This window comes from Filobasidium floriforme (assembly GCF_021052385.1).
Source record: "Filobasidium floriforme strain CBS 6241 chromosome Unknown HD553scaffold_9, whole genome shotgun sequence".
Taxonomy (NCBI): Eukaryota; Fungi; Basidiomycota; class Tremellomycetes; order Filobasidiales; family Filobasidiaceae; genus Filobasidium; species Filobasidium floriforme.
Window position 1 is genome coordinate 905,002 of NW_025763630.1, and position 16,037 is coordinate 921,038.

At 52.3% G+C, this 16,037-nt stretch overlaps 4 protein-coding genes across 4 annotated transcripts; 1 reads left to right on the plus strand and 3 right to left on the minus strand.

Moving 5' to 3' along the window:
* The first annotated feature begins 1,322 nt into the window (after positions 1–1,322).
* HD553DRAFT_229393 (ClpP/crotonase) lies at positions 1,323–3,369 on the plus strand. The gene is made up of 11 exons (XM_046177299.1): positions 1,323–1,574; positions 1,656–1,682; positions 1,762–1,871; positions 1,959–2,038; positions 2,186–2,267; positions 2,374–2,438; positions 2,565–2,820; positions 2,921–2,936; positions 3,004–3,042; positions 3,111–3,129; positions 3,200–3,369. The coding sequence occupies exons 1-11, from the start codon at positions 1,483–1,485 to the stop codon at positions 3,284–3,286; spliced, it is 873 nt and encodes a 290-aa protein (XP_046037264.1). The 5' UTR covers positions 1,323–1,482; the 3' UTR covers positions 3,287–3,369.
* Positions 3,370–4,049: 680 nt separating this feature from the next.
* HD553DRAFT_229368 (nucleotide-diphospho-sugar transferase) lies at positions 4,050–6,710 on the minus strand. The gene is made up of 11 exons (XM_046177298.1): positions 6,325–6,710; positions 6,022–6,161; positions 5,829–5,878; positions 5,433–5,690; positions 5,261–5,324; positions 4,838–5,142; positions 4,672–4,742; positions 4,467–4,590; positions 4,364–4,403; positions 4,170–4,292; positions 4,050–4,116 (listed from the first exon to the last, which is right to left on the minus strand). The coding sequence occupies exons 1-10, from the start codon at positions 6,511–6,513 to the stop codon at positions 4,232–4,234; spliced, it is 1,302 nt and encodes a 433-aa protein (XP_046037265.1). The 5' UTR covers positions 6,514–6,710; the 3' UTR covers positions 4,050–4,116; positions 4,170–4,231.
* Positions 6,711–10,876: 4,166 nt separating this feature from the next.
* Positions 10,877–12,491, minus strand: HD553DRAFT_229536 (uncharacterized protein). Its single transcript, XM_046177300.1, has 4 exons — positions 12,394–12,491; positions 12,199–12,307; positions 11,722–12,125; positions 10,877–11,563 (listed from the first exon to the last, which is right to left on the minus strand). The coding sequence occupies exons 2-4, from the start codon at positions 12,278–12,280 to the stop codon at positions 11,156–11,158; spliced, it is 894 nt and encodes a 297-aa protein (XP_046037266.1). The 5' UTR covers positions 12,281–12,307; positions 12,394–12,491; the 3' UTR covers positions 10,877–11,155.
* A 1,268-nt stretch (positions 12,492–13,759) lies between these two features.
* Positions 13,760–15,211, minus strand: HD553DRAFT_310633 (uncharacterized protein). The gene has a single exon (XM_046179857.1). It carries the CDS (start codon positions 14,859–14,861, stop codon positions 14,037–14,039), a length of 825 nt encoding a protein of 274 aa, XP_046037267.1. The 5' UTR covers positions 14,862–15,211; the 3' UTR covers positions 13,760–14,036.
* Between the last annotated feature and the right edge of the window lie 826 nt (positions 15,212–16,037).

Consider the following 16,037-nt stretch of genomic DNA (forward strand, 5'->3'; position numbering starts at 1 on the left):
CTTCTTCCGCAGCATCAGCCATTCACGTTCCGCTTCGTTCGGCCTTTCCCCTACCACCTCGCGAACTGAACACAATAACAACAACAGTACCCATGTATCCATCAAAGAAGACGAAGACGAGAACGAACACGACAATGATAACAACGACTATAATGACGAACCTCACGAACATACACGCAACCACGACACGAACAACGAAGACGAGAACGGTGACGAAGACGACCACGATCGCGACCAGAGCGATGATTCGGACGATAGCGAAGGAGCCATGTCGCTCATCTTTGCCAACACGCTCCGTGCTACCCGACCTACCTCGATGGACGGGGCGGTCGGGACGACGACGGGAAGACGACCTAGACGAGAAGGGCGGTTCTCTATGGGTCCCGCACCGAGGGAACGGGATGACGCTGGGGATGGGGATGGAAATGGGGATGGTCTGGTTGATACGACCATGCGACCTACACCCATTCGAGCGGCTTCCGGGGTGTCGCCGGGGAACAGCCCGAATAGACGAGCCGTACGGAAGACGGGGAGCGGGATGAGGGGGGCTGCTGTCACTCATGAACGGATCGCCAGCCCTAATGGCAATGGCCAGACGAGAGGGCCGTCCACGATCAGACCTGTTAGTAGGTTATCCACCTCCGGTCGATCTCGTGTCGGATCCACGACCGAGACCCACGCTGCTGCTGCTCGACCGGTCAGCACAGGTCGAGTGAGACCGACGAATCTGAGCATGTCAGTCAATACCGATCGACAGCAGGCCAAGTTTGCCGGGAGGTTACGGTTCCCACAAGGACACGCACACGCACACGGGAATGGGAATGGGGTTGGGAGTGAAGGGAGGGATAGTCCGATCTCGCCTACGACTCCGACTTCGATGACGCCCGGGTCCGTAAAAGCTGCTACGAAGATCGCTCCAAAGACGACTGCGACTGCCACTACGAAAACGACGATGACGAATAGTACGAAGGCGCTGTCTGCCCGTCCGGGCGGACAGGCGGGGGTAGGGAGGAAAGAGAGGATGGAAAAGGGCAAGGCGTTGGTACTCCCGAAAGCTCCTGGTGGAAGGATCTGACGGGCGGGTGTGATGGTACGAGTTTGACTGGTCGGCCTCTCGAGTTGGAGTGCCAATGGGGACCGGCTATTGCGATTTCCTCCCAGAGCCGTAAATGAGGCCTTCACGACCAGCCGCTCGATTTCTTCACCGCGGATCTTGTATAGCAGTTTGATTGACTTATACCTTATGAGCTTGTCCCCCGAATATACTCTGTGATCTGTGAACTCACAGGAGGGTGGAGTTGACGCCGTCGATGATGACTATGGTTGTTGTTACCCGGGCAAACTTCGCTTCGGTCTTTGTCAAGTTGCCGGTTCATCGCCCGAGAGTACAGTAGTAGTAACCCTGGCATTAACAGATTACATCTCTACCTCTAAGCATTCACCCTATAGCCTGAGCAGATCATCAGCATTCAGATAACGACCATGACCTCGTACGCCAGCTTCAATATCCCCGGATCCAAGTATATCCAGGCCTTGTCGCCATCGAAAGGACTCGTCCTGCTCCGTCTGAACCGGTCAGTCGTCTGAACGCGGGACGCCGAGGTCGAGCTGACCTTTATGCATATGTCCTTTATGTCGTAACATCAATCGTTCAGAGGCCCAGTGAACGCTTTCAACGAACCGTCAGTACAGTCAACACCATCTCCACATACGGATTCGGACTGAAATCATTCCAAAACCAAACCATATCACTCAATCTAGGTACTGGCGAGAACTACACCGGACGTTCGACCACGTCTCTTCCCACCCAGAAGTCCGGTGTATCGTCCTTTCGAGCGCTTTCGATAAGCTCTTTACTGCGGGGTTGGACCGTGAGTTCCCGGACCGTACCGGCAAGACGTTTTCTGGGGTTAGCTGACGGGTGGAGCTGAATATCACGATATCGACTTCGCTATTAGTCAATGATACGGACACCTTGTCCGGAGGTAAAGACTTGGATGTAGGGAGGAAAGGGTATATTCTGCACCATCATGTCAAGGTGAGCACCTCCCTCCCTCCAAACAATCCACGTCTTCTCCCACGGTGGATCTATCAACATTAATTTGAATACTCTGACACGGATCACTCAATCTGCCTCAATCTCGACGTGGATGTGGATGTGGACGTAATACGACGACTCGATTAGGATTTTCAAGATGCCATCACCTCGATCGAAAAGTGTCACAAGCCGGTGATCGCGGCTATTAACGGGTTATGTCTCGGGCTCGGTTCGTCTCCCTTCTTCTTGCTCCTCTTGCTCCGGCGCTTCGAAAAGCTGAACATGGGCTACATCTGTATCTGTATCGTATGGGTATGGTGACGGGTGGGTGATAGGAGTGGATATCGCCAGCGCGTGTGATATCCGGTTGGCTTCCGAGTCTGCCGTGTTTGGGATCCTCGTAAGCCGCAAATTTCATCTAGTCCCCCTCTGTCCCTGGCACTTCTAGCCTCTAGACCTGCAGATGTACTTAGTCATTGCCTTTCTGACTTACCCGCCTGACAAAACCGCCAAATCGCAATTGCAGGAAGTAGACGTCGGCCTAGCAGCAGACATCGGCACCCTCCAAAGATTCCCCAAGATAATCTCTTCAGCCTCTCTTGCCAGAGAACTATGTTTCACGGGCCGTCGGTTCGGAGCGATAGAAGCTGAGGGGATGGGGTTCGTCAGCAAGGTCGTACCCGGTGGATTGAAGGGGGTCGAAGAGGAGGCGGTCAGGATGGGAGGGGTTGTAGCGGGGAAGAGCCCTGTGGCTGTTTTGGGGACGAAGAATATCTTGAATTGTGAGAGTCGGATCCTCCTACCTAATTGGGCAATGATCAAAGTGATGAGACGTGTGAATGGCTGATGCTGATCCTGTACCGATTGTGCGATCTTGGTTAGACTCGAGGGACCATTCGTAAGTCGCCCCGAGGCCATACCATCACTTCCAAGGGGAGAGCTGAGACCACCTTCTCTTTCTATAGCGTTGACGACGGACTGAACTATACCGCCGCCTGGAACATGTAAGTCGGGCGGCTCAGATCCCCTTCCTTTCATGCTTAGCTGACCGACCGAGCCTCCGCATCTATAGGGCGATGTTACAGACCGAGGCAAGTCTCACTACACATCCTCGCGAAAACGAGTCGTCCACCCGCTAATCTTCCCGGTTGCTTATTGTAGGACATGACCCGGGCCGTGCAAAACTTCAAGAACAAGGGCAAAGGAGCCGTCTATTCTGATATGCCCGAGGTGCTGGCCAAGCTGTAAAGAGGTCCGCCCGCAGACCAGAGACGACGGTCGGGCTTGTCCCGTAAAGACAGAAGATGTGTGTTGGACGATATGCGAATGAAACGTTGTATTGTCTTCAATTGTTTCGACATGAACTCGCGGCGTGTTTCAGGATCGGAGTCGCCTTGACAAGAACCACTTGCGATGCTCGCAGCTCTGTTTCATTCAGCCAGCGGACTGGATAGCAGGGGTCTTGGTGTCAACAGATGGAGCACTTCGTGCGATAGCTGCAGGACGAAAATTAAGGCCAGTCCTAAATTCCATGCAGAAAGACACAAATATCGATTCATATACCTTAGCGGCTCATGACATAGTCTCGATCAGTCGAATAGTCGCGGTTGCGTGGTAAGGACAACTATACATACCTCCATAATGACCACTCAACTAGCAAGATCCTGGGTGATTTGCAGTTGAGCGAACGCTTCGTTTGAGATGAACTTTCCATTGTAAAATTCCAAGGATCTCTCGATTGGCCAGTGATCTGTGCACAGCTGGGTCAGTTTGTTGTAGATGAGCCGATCCGTTGTAGACGCCAAAGGTATAGTGCAGGACTGACCTTTGTCGAGCTGGCTCAAGCAATACATCGTCATAGTGCATTCAAGCGCGGGCTGCATCTCCCATGATCATCCCTGTGCGCTGGAAGATTCGGTACAGAGAGAGGGATGCTTCCAAAAGACTCGATCCTCTGGACAGCTGGACCGTTATTCAGATCCGCTCCGACACAGTGAAAGAGGCAAACAGGTGTGTGATTGGCAAGTCCGCCGAAGATCGTCGGCCTGTTCTTCAGTGGATCCATACGGTTCATCCATCTAATATGACATGTATAAGTGCAAGAAAACAAGCCCAACCAAACCCGACCGACCGGTACATCCAAACCCGCCCAAAAGCCATACAGCAGAAGGTCTTGCGGATCGATAAGCGAATTTACAAGAGGACCCTTCCGGCGGCGCTGGAGGTCAGCGTCTTGCTCGGCAGGACGATGCACCTGGAAGCACGAACGAGGCGAATCAATTTGCTGTCCGACGTGCGAGTCGAATCAGGGTTCAGGGTACTCACGATCGAATGACAGTCTCCTTGGCGACGGTCACGTTGGTAGCTGCAACCGCCCGGCATTAGCCTCAGAGGCATGTGCACGAAGAGGTTATTCCGGATGACTCACCCAAGATGGTGATATCCAACTGCTTGCCGTCCCCATCCATAGCCGCGGGTTCTCCGTCGATCCGACTCCACTGCCCGATCTTGCAGTCCTTGCCGACGATGGCGTTCTGCACGCAGGCGTGTTTCTACCCCAGGAAAGTTCCGACATTTTCAGCTGGTACTGGTGGAGAGGAAATAGAGAGGATGAGGTAGGAGGTTGGGCTTACGTCGACGAACGCTCCTTCCATGAGGATGGCATCCTTGACTCGAGCTCCAGCGGCGATCCGTACGGCGGGGCCTGTAAAGGCAAGAACAACAACCAAGCCAAGACGAGACACGGATCAGCAACGACGGTCCAGTTCCGGACTGTTAACGAGGCCCCCTTTGACCCACCCAACGAGACGTTCGGCCCGATCTTGGCCGTCTCATCGACCTCTGCCGTCGGGTCGATAAACACCGGTGGCAAGATCGTCGGCCCACCCGACCCAGCTTTCCCAGGGGGAGTGAGGAGCTTGGAATTCGTCTTCTGGAACTGAGCCAGGTAGAGCGCCGAGGCTGGGACGGCCGATCCGGCGGTCTTGATCTGACGCCAGAAGTCTTTGGATTCGTAGACGAACATCTTTTTCGAGGCGGCCAGGGGGACGATGACGTCTTGTTCGAGACGGAGGAGGTCGTCTTGTTCGCCAAAGGGGTCTTCGCTGTGGGTCGGGCGAGGTGGGGCGCGGCATGTCGAGGGATTGGGGGGAGGGACGAAGTGGATTTACGTCAATTTTCTCGTTCGTGCCATTCAATCGAGAAATTCAGATCGGTACGTACGCGGCATCCTTTTGTTTGGTCTCCATGGCGATCTTGACCTCGTCAAAGAACGACCTGTCGAACACTACCTCGTCCACCAACATCCATATCATATCCTAATCAGCTCTGCTCCTCCTCGTTTCCCCCTTGCAAATGCAAATAGATATCATCTCCCCAGGACCAGGAAACTCACAGTAAACGCCCCCATTGATCAAACTGCTAATCCACTTTTCCGGCTTCTCCACGTAATGCAAGACCTGCGCCGAGCTGGGGTCGTGTACGATACACCCATACTTGGTAGCAGTGTCTTTGGCGACGTTTACGCCCAAGATGGTACCTACGCCCCGGTGCTTGGAATGCAGGTCGGAGAGCTCGGAGAGGGGGAAGGAGGAGCAGATGTCGGCGTTGATTACGTAGAATTCTTTGAGGTTGGGGAGGATTGCGTCCCGGACTGCGAATGCAAAGTTGGGGAAGGGGGGAAGGGGACGAGATAAGAGGGTTCTTGTTAGCTAGACCGGAGAGGTCGCGGTACGGTGCGTGCGATTGACAGAAGCAGAGCATCGAGCCGGGGGGGGAGGGGGGGACTTACAGTGGTACAACCCCCCAGCGGTCCCTAGAGCTCTGTATTCCCTCAGATACCTAGTATAGTAGAACGAGGAGGACAAAGATCGCAATCAGCTCTCGAGCTTCCAATCGTTTCAATAACACAACACCTCCCATTCTGATTATATAATGTAGATCATAAGCAAGGGGGGGGGAGGCAGGACGCAGAGAGGACGTACGTGATAGACAACCCGGGAAACTCCCTCTTGGCCTGTTTGATGAAATCCGCAAACAGGCTGTCCTCGTAGAACCCGATGATGACGACCTCGGTCAGACCTTTTATCTTGGACAAGGCTAGGAGGGGGTGGTAGATCATCGGCTGTGTGTGTAAAATCGTCGTATACAGTACAGTGTACAGTACATAGTATACGGTAGGTGCTATATTAGCGTCCGGAGGAGATTGAATTGCGTAGGTTTCAAGGAAGATCCTTGGTCGGGTCGGGCGATCAGGAATTGAATTGAAGGGGGTTCGAATGACTCACCTTGCCAGCGATAGGGAGGAGGGGTTTAGGGGTGTCCAGGGTGAGAGGACGCATCCTCGTACCTAATACATATCGAAGGTTAGAGAGTATCAACCTCCGGGGATCGACGGCTGTCTCAATGCTTCGACAACGGGCGGACTCACCCTTGGTCCCACCTCCAGCGAGGATGATAGCTTTGGTAGCGGACATGGCTTGTGGTCTCGAGTAGCTTATGTGTGATCTAGATGCAGAAGACGAGGTGAAGTATAGAATAATGTATAGCTATAGCTATAGCTACTCTAGTAGTTGTTGACTTAGCTCCTCGTTCGAACGTGTCGGACACGTCCGGAAGCGGAAAGTCGTCTTCTCCTCCTCCCCTCTCGGTGGCAAACCTTGTGGGGGACCTGCAAGTATAAACAAACGACTTTGTCGGTTCAACATCTCATTGTATACCGTCGATAGCTATCAAATGTCATGAACTTGGCCCAGGCTCTCTCACATCCGATCAGGGAGACGAACCTGATCGAAACAAGACCTAGCGTATAGGAATATAGGAATCCACACGCACACAAAAAAGATCGATACATCTATCTAATCTGATCCTTCTTCTGCTCCGACGCTGGCACCTGATACTGTAACGGAGACGTGCGTCTTCACCACAGAACCAGACAGGGTTTACCAAGCCAAGTTCTACTTACCATACCCGTAAAACAAATTAAATGGGGGGAATATCGCCCCGCGCAAGCCTTCATTCGAGCGATATCAGGTACTTGCCTGTCGTATCAGAACGATTCTTGTCGATTCGAACAATTCAAAGACCTCTTCAAAGAGTCCATCACATCCGCAATCACCCAAAAACCCCCTAGATCTTTATCTGCACTCAAAGAGTTCTGCATAGCCGACGTCTATTATAAACTTCAGTCCACGGCCTCACCGCTCTTATTCCCCGAGGAACAGGATTGTCTCAAACAGACAATCCGATACAGTACCGGCGGAACCTATTCGACGGAATGGGCTCAGGCTGATACTGAGGATAGTATGAGGATTGCTGTATCTTTGAAGGGTCTAATGGAGCACTACAAACCACCGGAGTTGCCGTCCATTCTCCCTGTCCAGTTCGATATGTCAGCTTGTCCCGACAGATCCGACAAGGCTCTAGACACGATCAAGAGCTGGACGACGCAGCTCCTTTCCTACCGATCTCCGTCTGATGCTGTTACTGTTATTGCCATGGCAGTGCAGTACATTGTGTCGTACGCTGTGATAATGTGTTGTAGTTGGAGGATCTTGTATCAAGCGGAGGGGCTTAATTCAAGCGACCGAGTATAATACTGTTCCCTAGAATCTGAGAGGATTACTGTAGACCACTGTAAAGGTCACATCACGTCGAATTACTCGTACGTTGGCGCAGCGCGAGGCTGAGATATACTTGGTTATCACTTGATGTGTTCGTCCCTGTCGTCAAGGAATGATGCCCGTGTATTCCTGTCTTTGGTCCAGGATGATGCTTGTTACATAATGAAAGATTGGTGACGTGCTCATTACTGCATGGTGTCAGGTGAGGACAGGCGACGTGTCGGTCGTGCTGATCGGTGAGGGTACAATAGTGAATTTTTTAGCCTTGCTGTCAAGTGAGGTTTAGGCATGTTGTTCGTGGTGTTGAGCGGTAACAGCAGCCAGAAGGAGAAGATTGTGTGGTGTGTTCGTCATGCTGTTGCTTGACAATCGCGACTCGACACTGCAGGTTGTGTTGTACTGTAGACGAGTCTGGCCCATGGTAGCGCTGGATCAAAGCAAGATGAGGACTCGTGAAAGCTCCTACAGTATGCTTGTGCTCCTGCGTTAAGCTTGCATAAGGCTGAGGAGAGACATACGGACTGATTAGCTTCTCGTAGTCAAATAGTGTATGTTTGAGGAACGATACTGTAGGCACATGTGGGGTATCCGTTCGGCTCGATAACCCCTGTCTGCAACGCTACTGTAAAGCATGTTCGGCACCAAAGGAGATGCAGATCATCACGAGTACGCTTGCGTTCGAGTTTATGATAATAGAGGTTCACTATCAAGGTTCGTTTTCGATCGATCAATTGAGACTGGTTTCTTTCTGCGCAAGCGGCTGCTTAGTCGGATTTGTGTCGGACTGGTGCAACTCAATGAGCCAGGCTACTGGTACTCCTGTCGACTCAAGATTGTGCCCTTGATCCGTTCGACAGTTCTGAATTTCTAGAGCGCCATCAAAGTGTTCAAGACCATGATCAAGCAAGACACGCTTGACAAGTCCTGGAAGGCAGATCAGACGGTTTGGTGAGTGTGAGACCGGTATGCAAAGGTTCACTTTGACCTCGACCTGAGCAAATCACCCCTTCGACCAAGTGCGGTCTCGCTTGGATCATTCAGAAGGTTAGTATAGGCAGTTGTGAATTCAGTAAACACCGTTCTTACTGCCGACAATTTAAAAAGGTCATGTGATTGGCAACCTCAGAGTCGGTACTTGGGTCACCGATATGGTCGAGTGGGACGGCCTTGGCGATGAAGCTGAGGATGAGGACGGGGGCAAGATCCTTGTTCGATGATTCTGATCCTTCTTCGACACCTCCCATCCTTCTTTGGAGTGGCACAAACATGTACCTTGGTCGCCAGAATGCACCCTCATCAAGTTCAGGAGGAATGAGGACGTGATGGAGGGATTTGGCAGGGACATAGTTCAGAGTTTCAAGATGCGCATCTATGACGGGGCCTGCTCAAATAAAAACAATCCGGGTTCAATCCATATGCGTCTCATGAAAAAATGAGGAACGACAGAGACGAAATGACAGAGATATAAAATGTAAGGAACGCTGGCGGCTGAAGCTGATCTTCCATCAACGACTTCTCGATGAGCGATCGGGAGATCTGATGGATCTAGACTCGCTCAAGCGCGCGTTTTGGAAGGGCGAGCGGGTGTGTTCAAGACGCGTTTCAGAATCTGCGTCCACGGGTGAGAGCTGCACAGATCGGAATTTCAAGGTAGATCGTTGCATATGCTACTCTCTTATCAACGGCGTCGTATCGTATAGCAAGATACGAGGAAGTACCTGAAGGAGGCTCTGGGATCGCGAGTATGGATCACAAGGGAAAGTCGAACGAAAGCAGAGCGAGAACTTGGTTTGGGATAACACACAGAGGAACTACGTCGGTATCGTCATATTCCTACTACACGACGATGCCGTTTTTTCGGAAACGTTCACAGGGCTATAAAAGTCCGTACGGCGACACGCCGCGATCATCACGCCGACCCGGAATCTCGACGTTCGCCGCGAAAGGTGCGCGTATCGTCCGGAGCGACGTTCACGATGGGGTCATTGTCACGGTTCGAGGCGTTCGATCCAGCAGATCGCGTCCCGATCTGGTATCCGGGCTGGACTGACCCGGTCGTAGAGGCGGTCTGGGTAGAGCCGGTCTGACTGGTTGTGGTGGCGGTAGAGCTGCCATCCAAGCTGGCGTAGTATTTGGAAGCCATTTCGTCGAGGTCGACGGTCCCAGAAGAGGTGGATTGGGAGGAGGACATGGTCTCGAGAGATGGTATGGCAGGGTGCGAGGTAGAGGTAGACGGATGGATTGTGAGTGCTTGGCATGGGTCAGCTCAGCCACACTTCAAATCAACGACTTACGGATTTTGACGTCTTTATACTCCTCTGTCGGCTATGGTCCTTGCCCATCGCACGTCATCGCATGTCTGAACTTCGACTCAACCCTGAAAGGAGCCACCGCCTATACAATGGAGCGCCCGTGGCTCCTCTTTTGTGTATTTACATCTCCGGCGAATAGACAAAAGAGTGCATCTCCGTTCGAAGGCAGGGTGATCTCATCCTGAGGGCGCTGCGAGAACTTCCTTTGATAGCTTGCCACTGCGGTGCTTGCTCGTGATATGATGGCGGGATGCAGATGAAGGGAGCGTCCAAGCGCATCTCTTGTTCCCACGTGAGGATAATGGAATACTCATCGAGCTCAAGTCCAAGCGGGCCGGGTGATGTCCTTGCGGTAGGTGTTTTGCAGAACAAGGCTTGTCGCGTATTCGGAACGAGCAAAGGTAGCGAGGGTGTAGCAACAGATGTCCAACGATCTTGCCTTTGGACAGCGGGAATCTCGCCTCTGAATGCAGCAAGAAATGATCAGAAGCTACACCCAAAAAGGTGTGGCTCAATCGCAAGGGTCCGCCCGCTCTGCATTGATATCTTCAGCTCATCCAGTTAGCAACTCGCGCTCATGCTACTCACGCTCATGCAGCTTTTCCAGAGCTCAGGAAAAGGGTTTAACGGTCCATGTGATATTTGAAACGTCAGGCGAGGACGTCATACGTCCATGTACGGATACAGTGTAGTAGTGATACCATCCCAGACCCGAAAATGCTCTTTGTCCGTCTTGCCACTTGAATCATATCGCTCGTCTATTCGATATAGACCAGCATTCTCCAGTGATCGAATGCCCTCGGCTCATTCTCCTTCGTCTGATCCCTTCCGATTGCTTCTTCTTCTTCTTCTTCTTCTTTTGCTGGTGCTTCGGCCGAGACCCACTGCGTCGAAAACTCCCGACCTAATCCCCATGGTGGATTCCCTAAAACCCACTGATCGACCTTAACGAAGCTCCTCAGTATACCTTGAGCGCTCCACTTGCACTGCTCTGATGAGATGAGGACGACTTTTTAAAGGAGGATCTGATACCCAGTGACTCTCCGCATGACCACCTGACGGGATGGCAGATGCGGTCAGCCGAAAACACCCAGCGAGCAAAATCGGGAGATCGAGACGTTTCCCCTCGTCTCGTGTCGTCTCGTCTCGTCTCGTCTCACTCGGAACTCGAACTAGGCGCCCTCTCAAGGTAAAGGTAAAGGAGGCGGATTCTGGGGAGGTGAGGGGGGTGGTGGAGCGTCCGGGATGGGTGGGACGTCTTCCTCCTTCTCCTCGTCGACGTCGTCCTCCTTGCTATCGCTATCGTCATCGGTATCGCTGTCTCCATAGGCGCCCATCAATCCTCCCAATCCCATCGCCCCCGATCCCGAACCCGCTGACTTGTTCGCCTCAGCACCATCACCCGCCCCAATCCCTTCACCCCGCTTCAATCTCTCCCAAGCTTTCCTATACCTCCCATCCGTCTTCAAAAAGCTAAACCTCTCGTCCGAATGATGTAACGTCAAGATCCGGAGTTCTAGGACCTGAGGATTCGACGCGGCTCGGAGGGAGGTGAGGGTGTGGGTCATCAGGGCGAGGGTTTGAGCTGAGGGCTGAGGAGGTTGGAGGTGGAAGTCGATGGTAGGCGATGGTAGTGGTGTTATCGTTTCAAAAAAAAGGGCACCGAAATCAGCATCTGCATCAGTACCAACTCCGCCTCATACCAGCTCCTCCATGTCAGAGGACTTGTACGACCCACGAATCTACTTACTTCTTCATCACAAGGACGTATCTCGGGAACGTCCAACCCATCCCCATCATCCTCGTTCTCCCGTTCACGTTCGAGCTGCTCCTTCTCCCTAGCCTCGATCAACCGGAGTCTTTCGTCCTGCGCCGAGTTGAGTTTTCTCCTTTTACGATCTCTTTGCAGGGCTTCGTCTTCCTCGTCTTCTCCTTCTTCTTCTTCTTCTTCTCCTTTTGCGGTTTCGTTTGGTGGTGGAGATGAGGAAGAAGAAGATGAAGGTGAAAGCTGAGAAGTGGGAGGTCGTCCCGACCCGAGTCTCTTTGTAGTTGTAGTTACAGTGGCATCGAGTGACGTTCCGTTTTCGTCATCGACGAGCGGTGGGGGTGGTAAGAAATCGTCCGAGTCGTCGACGATGTTTAACCTAAAAGATTGTTCGGGTTTTTTCAGCTCGGGGGGGTCTCACCAAGACCCAGACTAGATTAGAACTCTCATCCTGAAAAGAATCGGTGTTGACGGTATGATATCCGATAGCGGGCACTTGAAATGGTTCGCTGGCTACGCAAGCACCTTTACTCCTCTTCAACATCACAGCGCAGCCTGATGTTACTCGACTCTTCTTGATGATCCTCAGTTCTTATGATGATTCGACGATGACGAGACGGCAACGTGAAAAGACAGAGTGTTTGAGCAGACACGCACCCGGAAGAAGACATGTTGGTCATGAATCGATCGATCATGTATCGTATTATCGAACAGGTGGACAGTCTCTTAAGTCCTAAAGTGTGTCTTGTTTCTTGATTGTATGCCAGGTTTAGGCAAGGGAATAAGAGCAAGTGCAGACTACTATGGGGTGGTATGGTACAAGTATGATCAGATCAACAGCAGGGTCAAGGAAGTCGTGAACTTGACCTTGGACTCTGCGTGAAGCCGCCGAGAGCGTTAGAGGTTCTGAGGGGTGGCAAAACACCATTCATCCATATGCATTGCAACACTCTTGAAACACGACAACGGTATCCTTTCAGAAGCTGAGAAACACTTGCCTCGAAGCAAAGTAGCGTTCCAAGCTCTATTGTGTTTGAGGAGATTGAATCTAGAACGCTCGATGGTATGATCACTGTCCCTCTCAATTGTAATCGTCAGAACCTGACGTCCTGGCTCATTTCCGATAAAGAGGTCCTGTACAACAAGGCCGAGCTGACCTGGCCAATGGTGGCTTGACTCGACTCCTGCTCTCCGACTTCTCCGTCGCCCAGCTCTCGCCTGGACCTGTGATTTCCAGATGTTGTGTTTCCCATGACCCTTTGGTATTCCGGGCCGGCCTTTTCATTGTCTTCATAAGGATCGACAGGAAGGAGGCGGTGACGCTCTTGACTTTGCCTGCTTGGGCTTGCAGGAAGAGGAGCAGGAGAAGAGGATGGGTGTTGGAACTGAAAGAATTGCGCTGCTTCCCAAGTCAATCAATTTGCTAGTAATTGATATACAAAAGACTTTAGAGTTTTACATACCTGCTTCCCAAGTCAATCAATTTGCTAGTAATTGATATTCAAAAGACTTGAAAGCAGGAGGAGGTTTTTGAAACAGAGAAGTAGTGAATATAGGGATGTCTAGATGTAGGAGAGGAGAAGCGAGCAATCGACGCTAGGCGACGCGTATTTAACAGGAACCGACCAGAGCTTTTGGAAGCATTATTGCGTCGGAAAGGATCATCACGTTGATTATCTTCCTCGTTAACCACAGAGATGTCATGTGAACCAGCATCAGCTGTGGAAATCCGGGCTCCAGGTCTCCAGGTGAAGGTGATATCATTTCAAAAGTGGCTTAACACCTACCAGGAGATGCTGGACCTTTTCCACCAGACCTTGCGACCTGATCATGCACTTATTGACTTGATTCGATTTCGAGGTCACCGTCGTACGACCATCCAGACGCCGAGACCCGCCTCCTCTTTCGGCGTCCCTAGACATTGTCGAGAGCCCTCCGCACGTCGCAGGACCCTGTACACTGTATCAATCATCACCATCTTCCCATGCGCTCATCGACCAAGATAGTCTGAATTGCGTTGCGGCTTGGTGACTACCATGACTATGACATATAACTCGTGTGTATACAAAACATACTATACTGATCCGGCCGATCGATGTATGGCCACTACTATGATGATGACTATTATTGATACATCTGGTAAATCTGTTCTATATTTCGTGTACCGTCGGCGCCGGTTCTCTGTTATTAACAAGAAACCCGCGGCGATAATCCTTTCCTCTGACCCGTGCGACACGATGATCGTCGTCTATCCCTCTTGGTTACAGTACAGTACGTGCTCGAAGCACGGAACGTAAATGTCATCGCCCCGACTGGTGCTGATTAGGCGAAGGGAACACCTGGTTGACGGGGTAGACGAACCCGTCCGTCATGTGTTCATATCCAGCTTGATTCGCATTGACGGCCTCATCCACGTCCAATTCTAACGGCATGACCGAGGAGCTAGCCGAGATGTCCGACGGACAAGCTGAAGCGGATTCGGGTTTCATTCGGTGCACATGTTGTAGTTGTTGTTGTTGTTGTTGTTCTTGCGGGTTGGAAGGGTGCGTCCGGGAAGCTCCCGAGGTGCTCGTGTGGAAGAGGGAGTAGTCGTAATCGTTTCGAGTTTGGATTTGGGCTTGAGTTTGAGTTTGGGTTTCAGCGCTAGGGCCGCCATTGGGAGGAGTACCTAGGCCGGACTTGGGATGGTAGCCCGTGATCATCGGTGCGTACCCAGGGACATGTTGATTCGATTGATAATGTTGCTTCTGCTGGTATTGTTGCGACGAGGTAGGTCGTACGCCTTGACCCGCCCCACTACTGACATTGAGTCCGAGCTTGCCTCCCTGAGGGTAAGGCTCGAACCCGGTGTACCCAACGATCGACGCCCTGCGATCGGCCTGCACTTTGTTCCCGCCTGCTTGTTGCTGAGGCGTCACAGGGTGAGGATTGTACAAAGGATGCTGCTGTCCATGTCCATGTCCATGTCCATGTCCATGTCCATGTCTCTGCACGTCGGGCGGGAACTCGACGGTCCCGGCTGGAGCGGACCAGATCGTCTCGGGCTGACGCAGGCCGTGGGTAGAGTACGTCCCCGGAGTCACCGTAACCGACAACGGACTATAAGACGGAGGCTGCATGTCCATGTCCACCCGAACGCCAGATCGAGAGTCGTCATCCGAGGCGTTCCGCTTGACGCCAGGTCTGGCAGGTAGTCCGAGACCATCCCCACCAACGGTGATCTGGAGCGGAGGTTGTAACCTCTGAATCGGCTGGATGGGGGAAGCTAATCCGGACACGGTAGACCCATATTGTTCCTTGAGAGCAGGCGGGTGCAACGACACATTCGAACCAAGCTCGAGGCTCTCGGTCACCTATACGATCGGGGCGCGGTGGATAGAGATGCCAAGGGGAATAAGCGACCTCTCGAACAAAGTTTGAACCATCCGTGCGCTATGCTCGGCAGGTGACTAACCGGTTTGCCTCCCCGTTGAAGCTGTCTGACGATATCCTGTAGCATCCTGATCTCATGATCCTTCTTCTCCAGAGTCCGAACGAGTTCTTCCACCCGGATCTCCAACTGGAAAGATGTAGGGTGGGCGTGATGAGCATGTGAGATTCCGTGTGAAGCGCGACATTCTGATGACGGGCGCGAACTCACGTTGGCAGTATGCTCCATTCGCCTCCTCCTCAAATCCTGTTGTGCTAATCGGTTCTGCTCCTTTCGTCGAGCGCGCTGTAGGTTTTGGTAAAAACGATCAGGTTAGCTTGGTCATACTGTAACAAGCGCAGACGATCCGGACCGACCTTTTCCTCCTTGGTCAACTCGGCTACAGTCTCTTCGCTCGTGTATCGAATCAGACCGACGCCCTGAGCCATGACGGCTTGATCTCCACTGGAAGCTGGTCGTCCTGAAAAGAGGTCGACAACAATACAATTCGCATCAGTATATGATCGACAGTCACGACAACGTAGCGACTCACCTAGCGCTCCAGGCATCCCAGGCCAGTTGGGCGCGCGACTTTGCTGCTGATGATGCATGTTCCACGGCTCGCCCGCTTCCGGCGCCGACGTGGACAACCCATGCGCCACATGTTGTTCATTGACAGAATGTTGAACGTAGTGCGTTTGATAACCGGGGTGGGTCGCTGCCTGGAAATGAGGTTGATGATCCGGTCCATGGTAGGTCGACGTTTCGATCGGGATCGCAGTCGGGATCGTCGCGTATAGGGGTTGCGCGTGATTCATCTCGACGCTCAGGACGTGATGCTGCTGTCGCTGCTGCTGCTGCGATACCTTTTCCTGATGTCTCTCAAACTCGG

Bases quoted from the DNA above. Each gene is read 5' to 3' on its own strand.
- HD553DRAFT_229393 (XM_046177299.1), top strand. From the start codon at position 1,483: ATGACCTCGTACGCCAGCTTCAATATCCCCGGATCCAAGTATATCCAG. The intron at 1,872-1,958 runs GTGAGTTCCCGG...CTTCGCTATTAG, and splicing joins CTTTACTGCGGGGTTGGACC to TCAATGATACGGACACCTTG. The intron at 2,439-2,564 runs GTAAGCCGCAAA...TCGCAATTGCAG, and splicing joins CTGCCGTGTTTGGGATCCTC to GAAGTAGACGTCGGCCTAGC.
- HD553DRAFT_229368 (XM_046177298.1), bottom strand. From the start codon at position 6,513: ATGTCCGCTACCAAAGCTATCATCCTCGCTGGAGGTGGGACCAAGGGT. The intron at 5,691-5,828 runs GTAAGTCCCCCC...TTGCATTCGCAG, and splicing joins CGCTGGGGGGTTGTACCACT to TCCGGGACGCAATCCTCCCC. The intron at 4,293-4,363 runs GTGAGTACCCTG...TCGTGCTTCCAG, and splicing joins AAGGAGACTGTCATTCGATC to GTGCATCGTCCTGCCGAGCA.
- HD553DRAFT_229536 (XM_046177300.1), bottom strand. From the start codon at position 12,280: ATGTTGAAGAGGAGTAAAGGTGCTTGCGTAGCCAGCGAACCATTTCAA. The intron at 12,126-12,198 runs ATTCTTTTCAGG...AAAAACCCGAAC, and splicing joins ATATCATACCGTCAACACCG to AATCTTTTAGGTTAAACATC. The intron at 11,564-11,721 runs GTAAGTAGATTC...CAACCTCCTCAG, and splicing joins TACGTCCTTGTGATGAAGAA to CCCTCAGCTCAAACCCTCGC.
- HD553DRAFT_310633 (XM_046179857.1), bottom strand. From the start codon at position 14,861: ATGGACATGCAGCCTCCGTCTTATAGTCCGTTGTCGGTTACGGTGACT.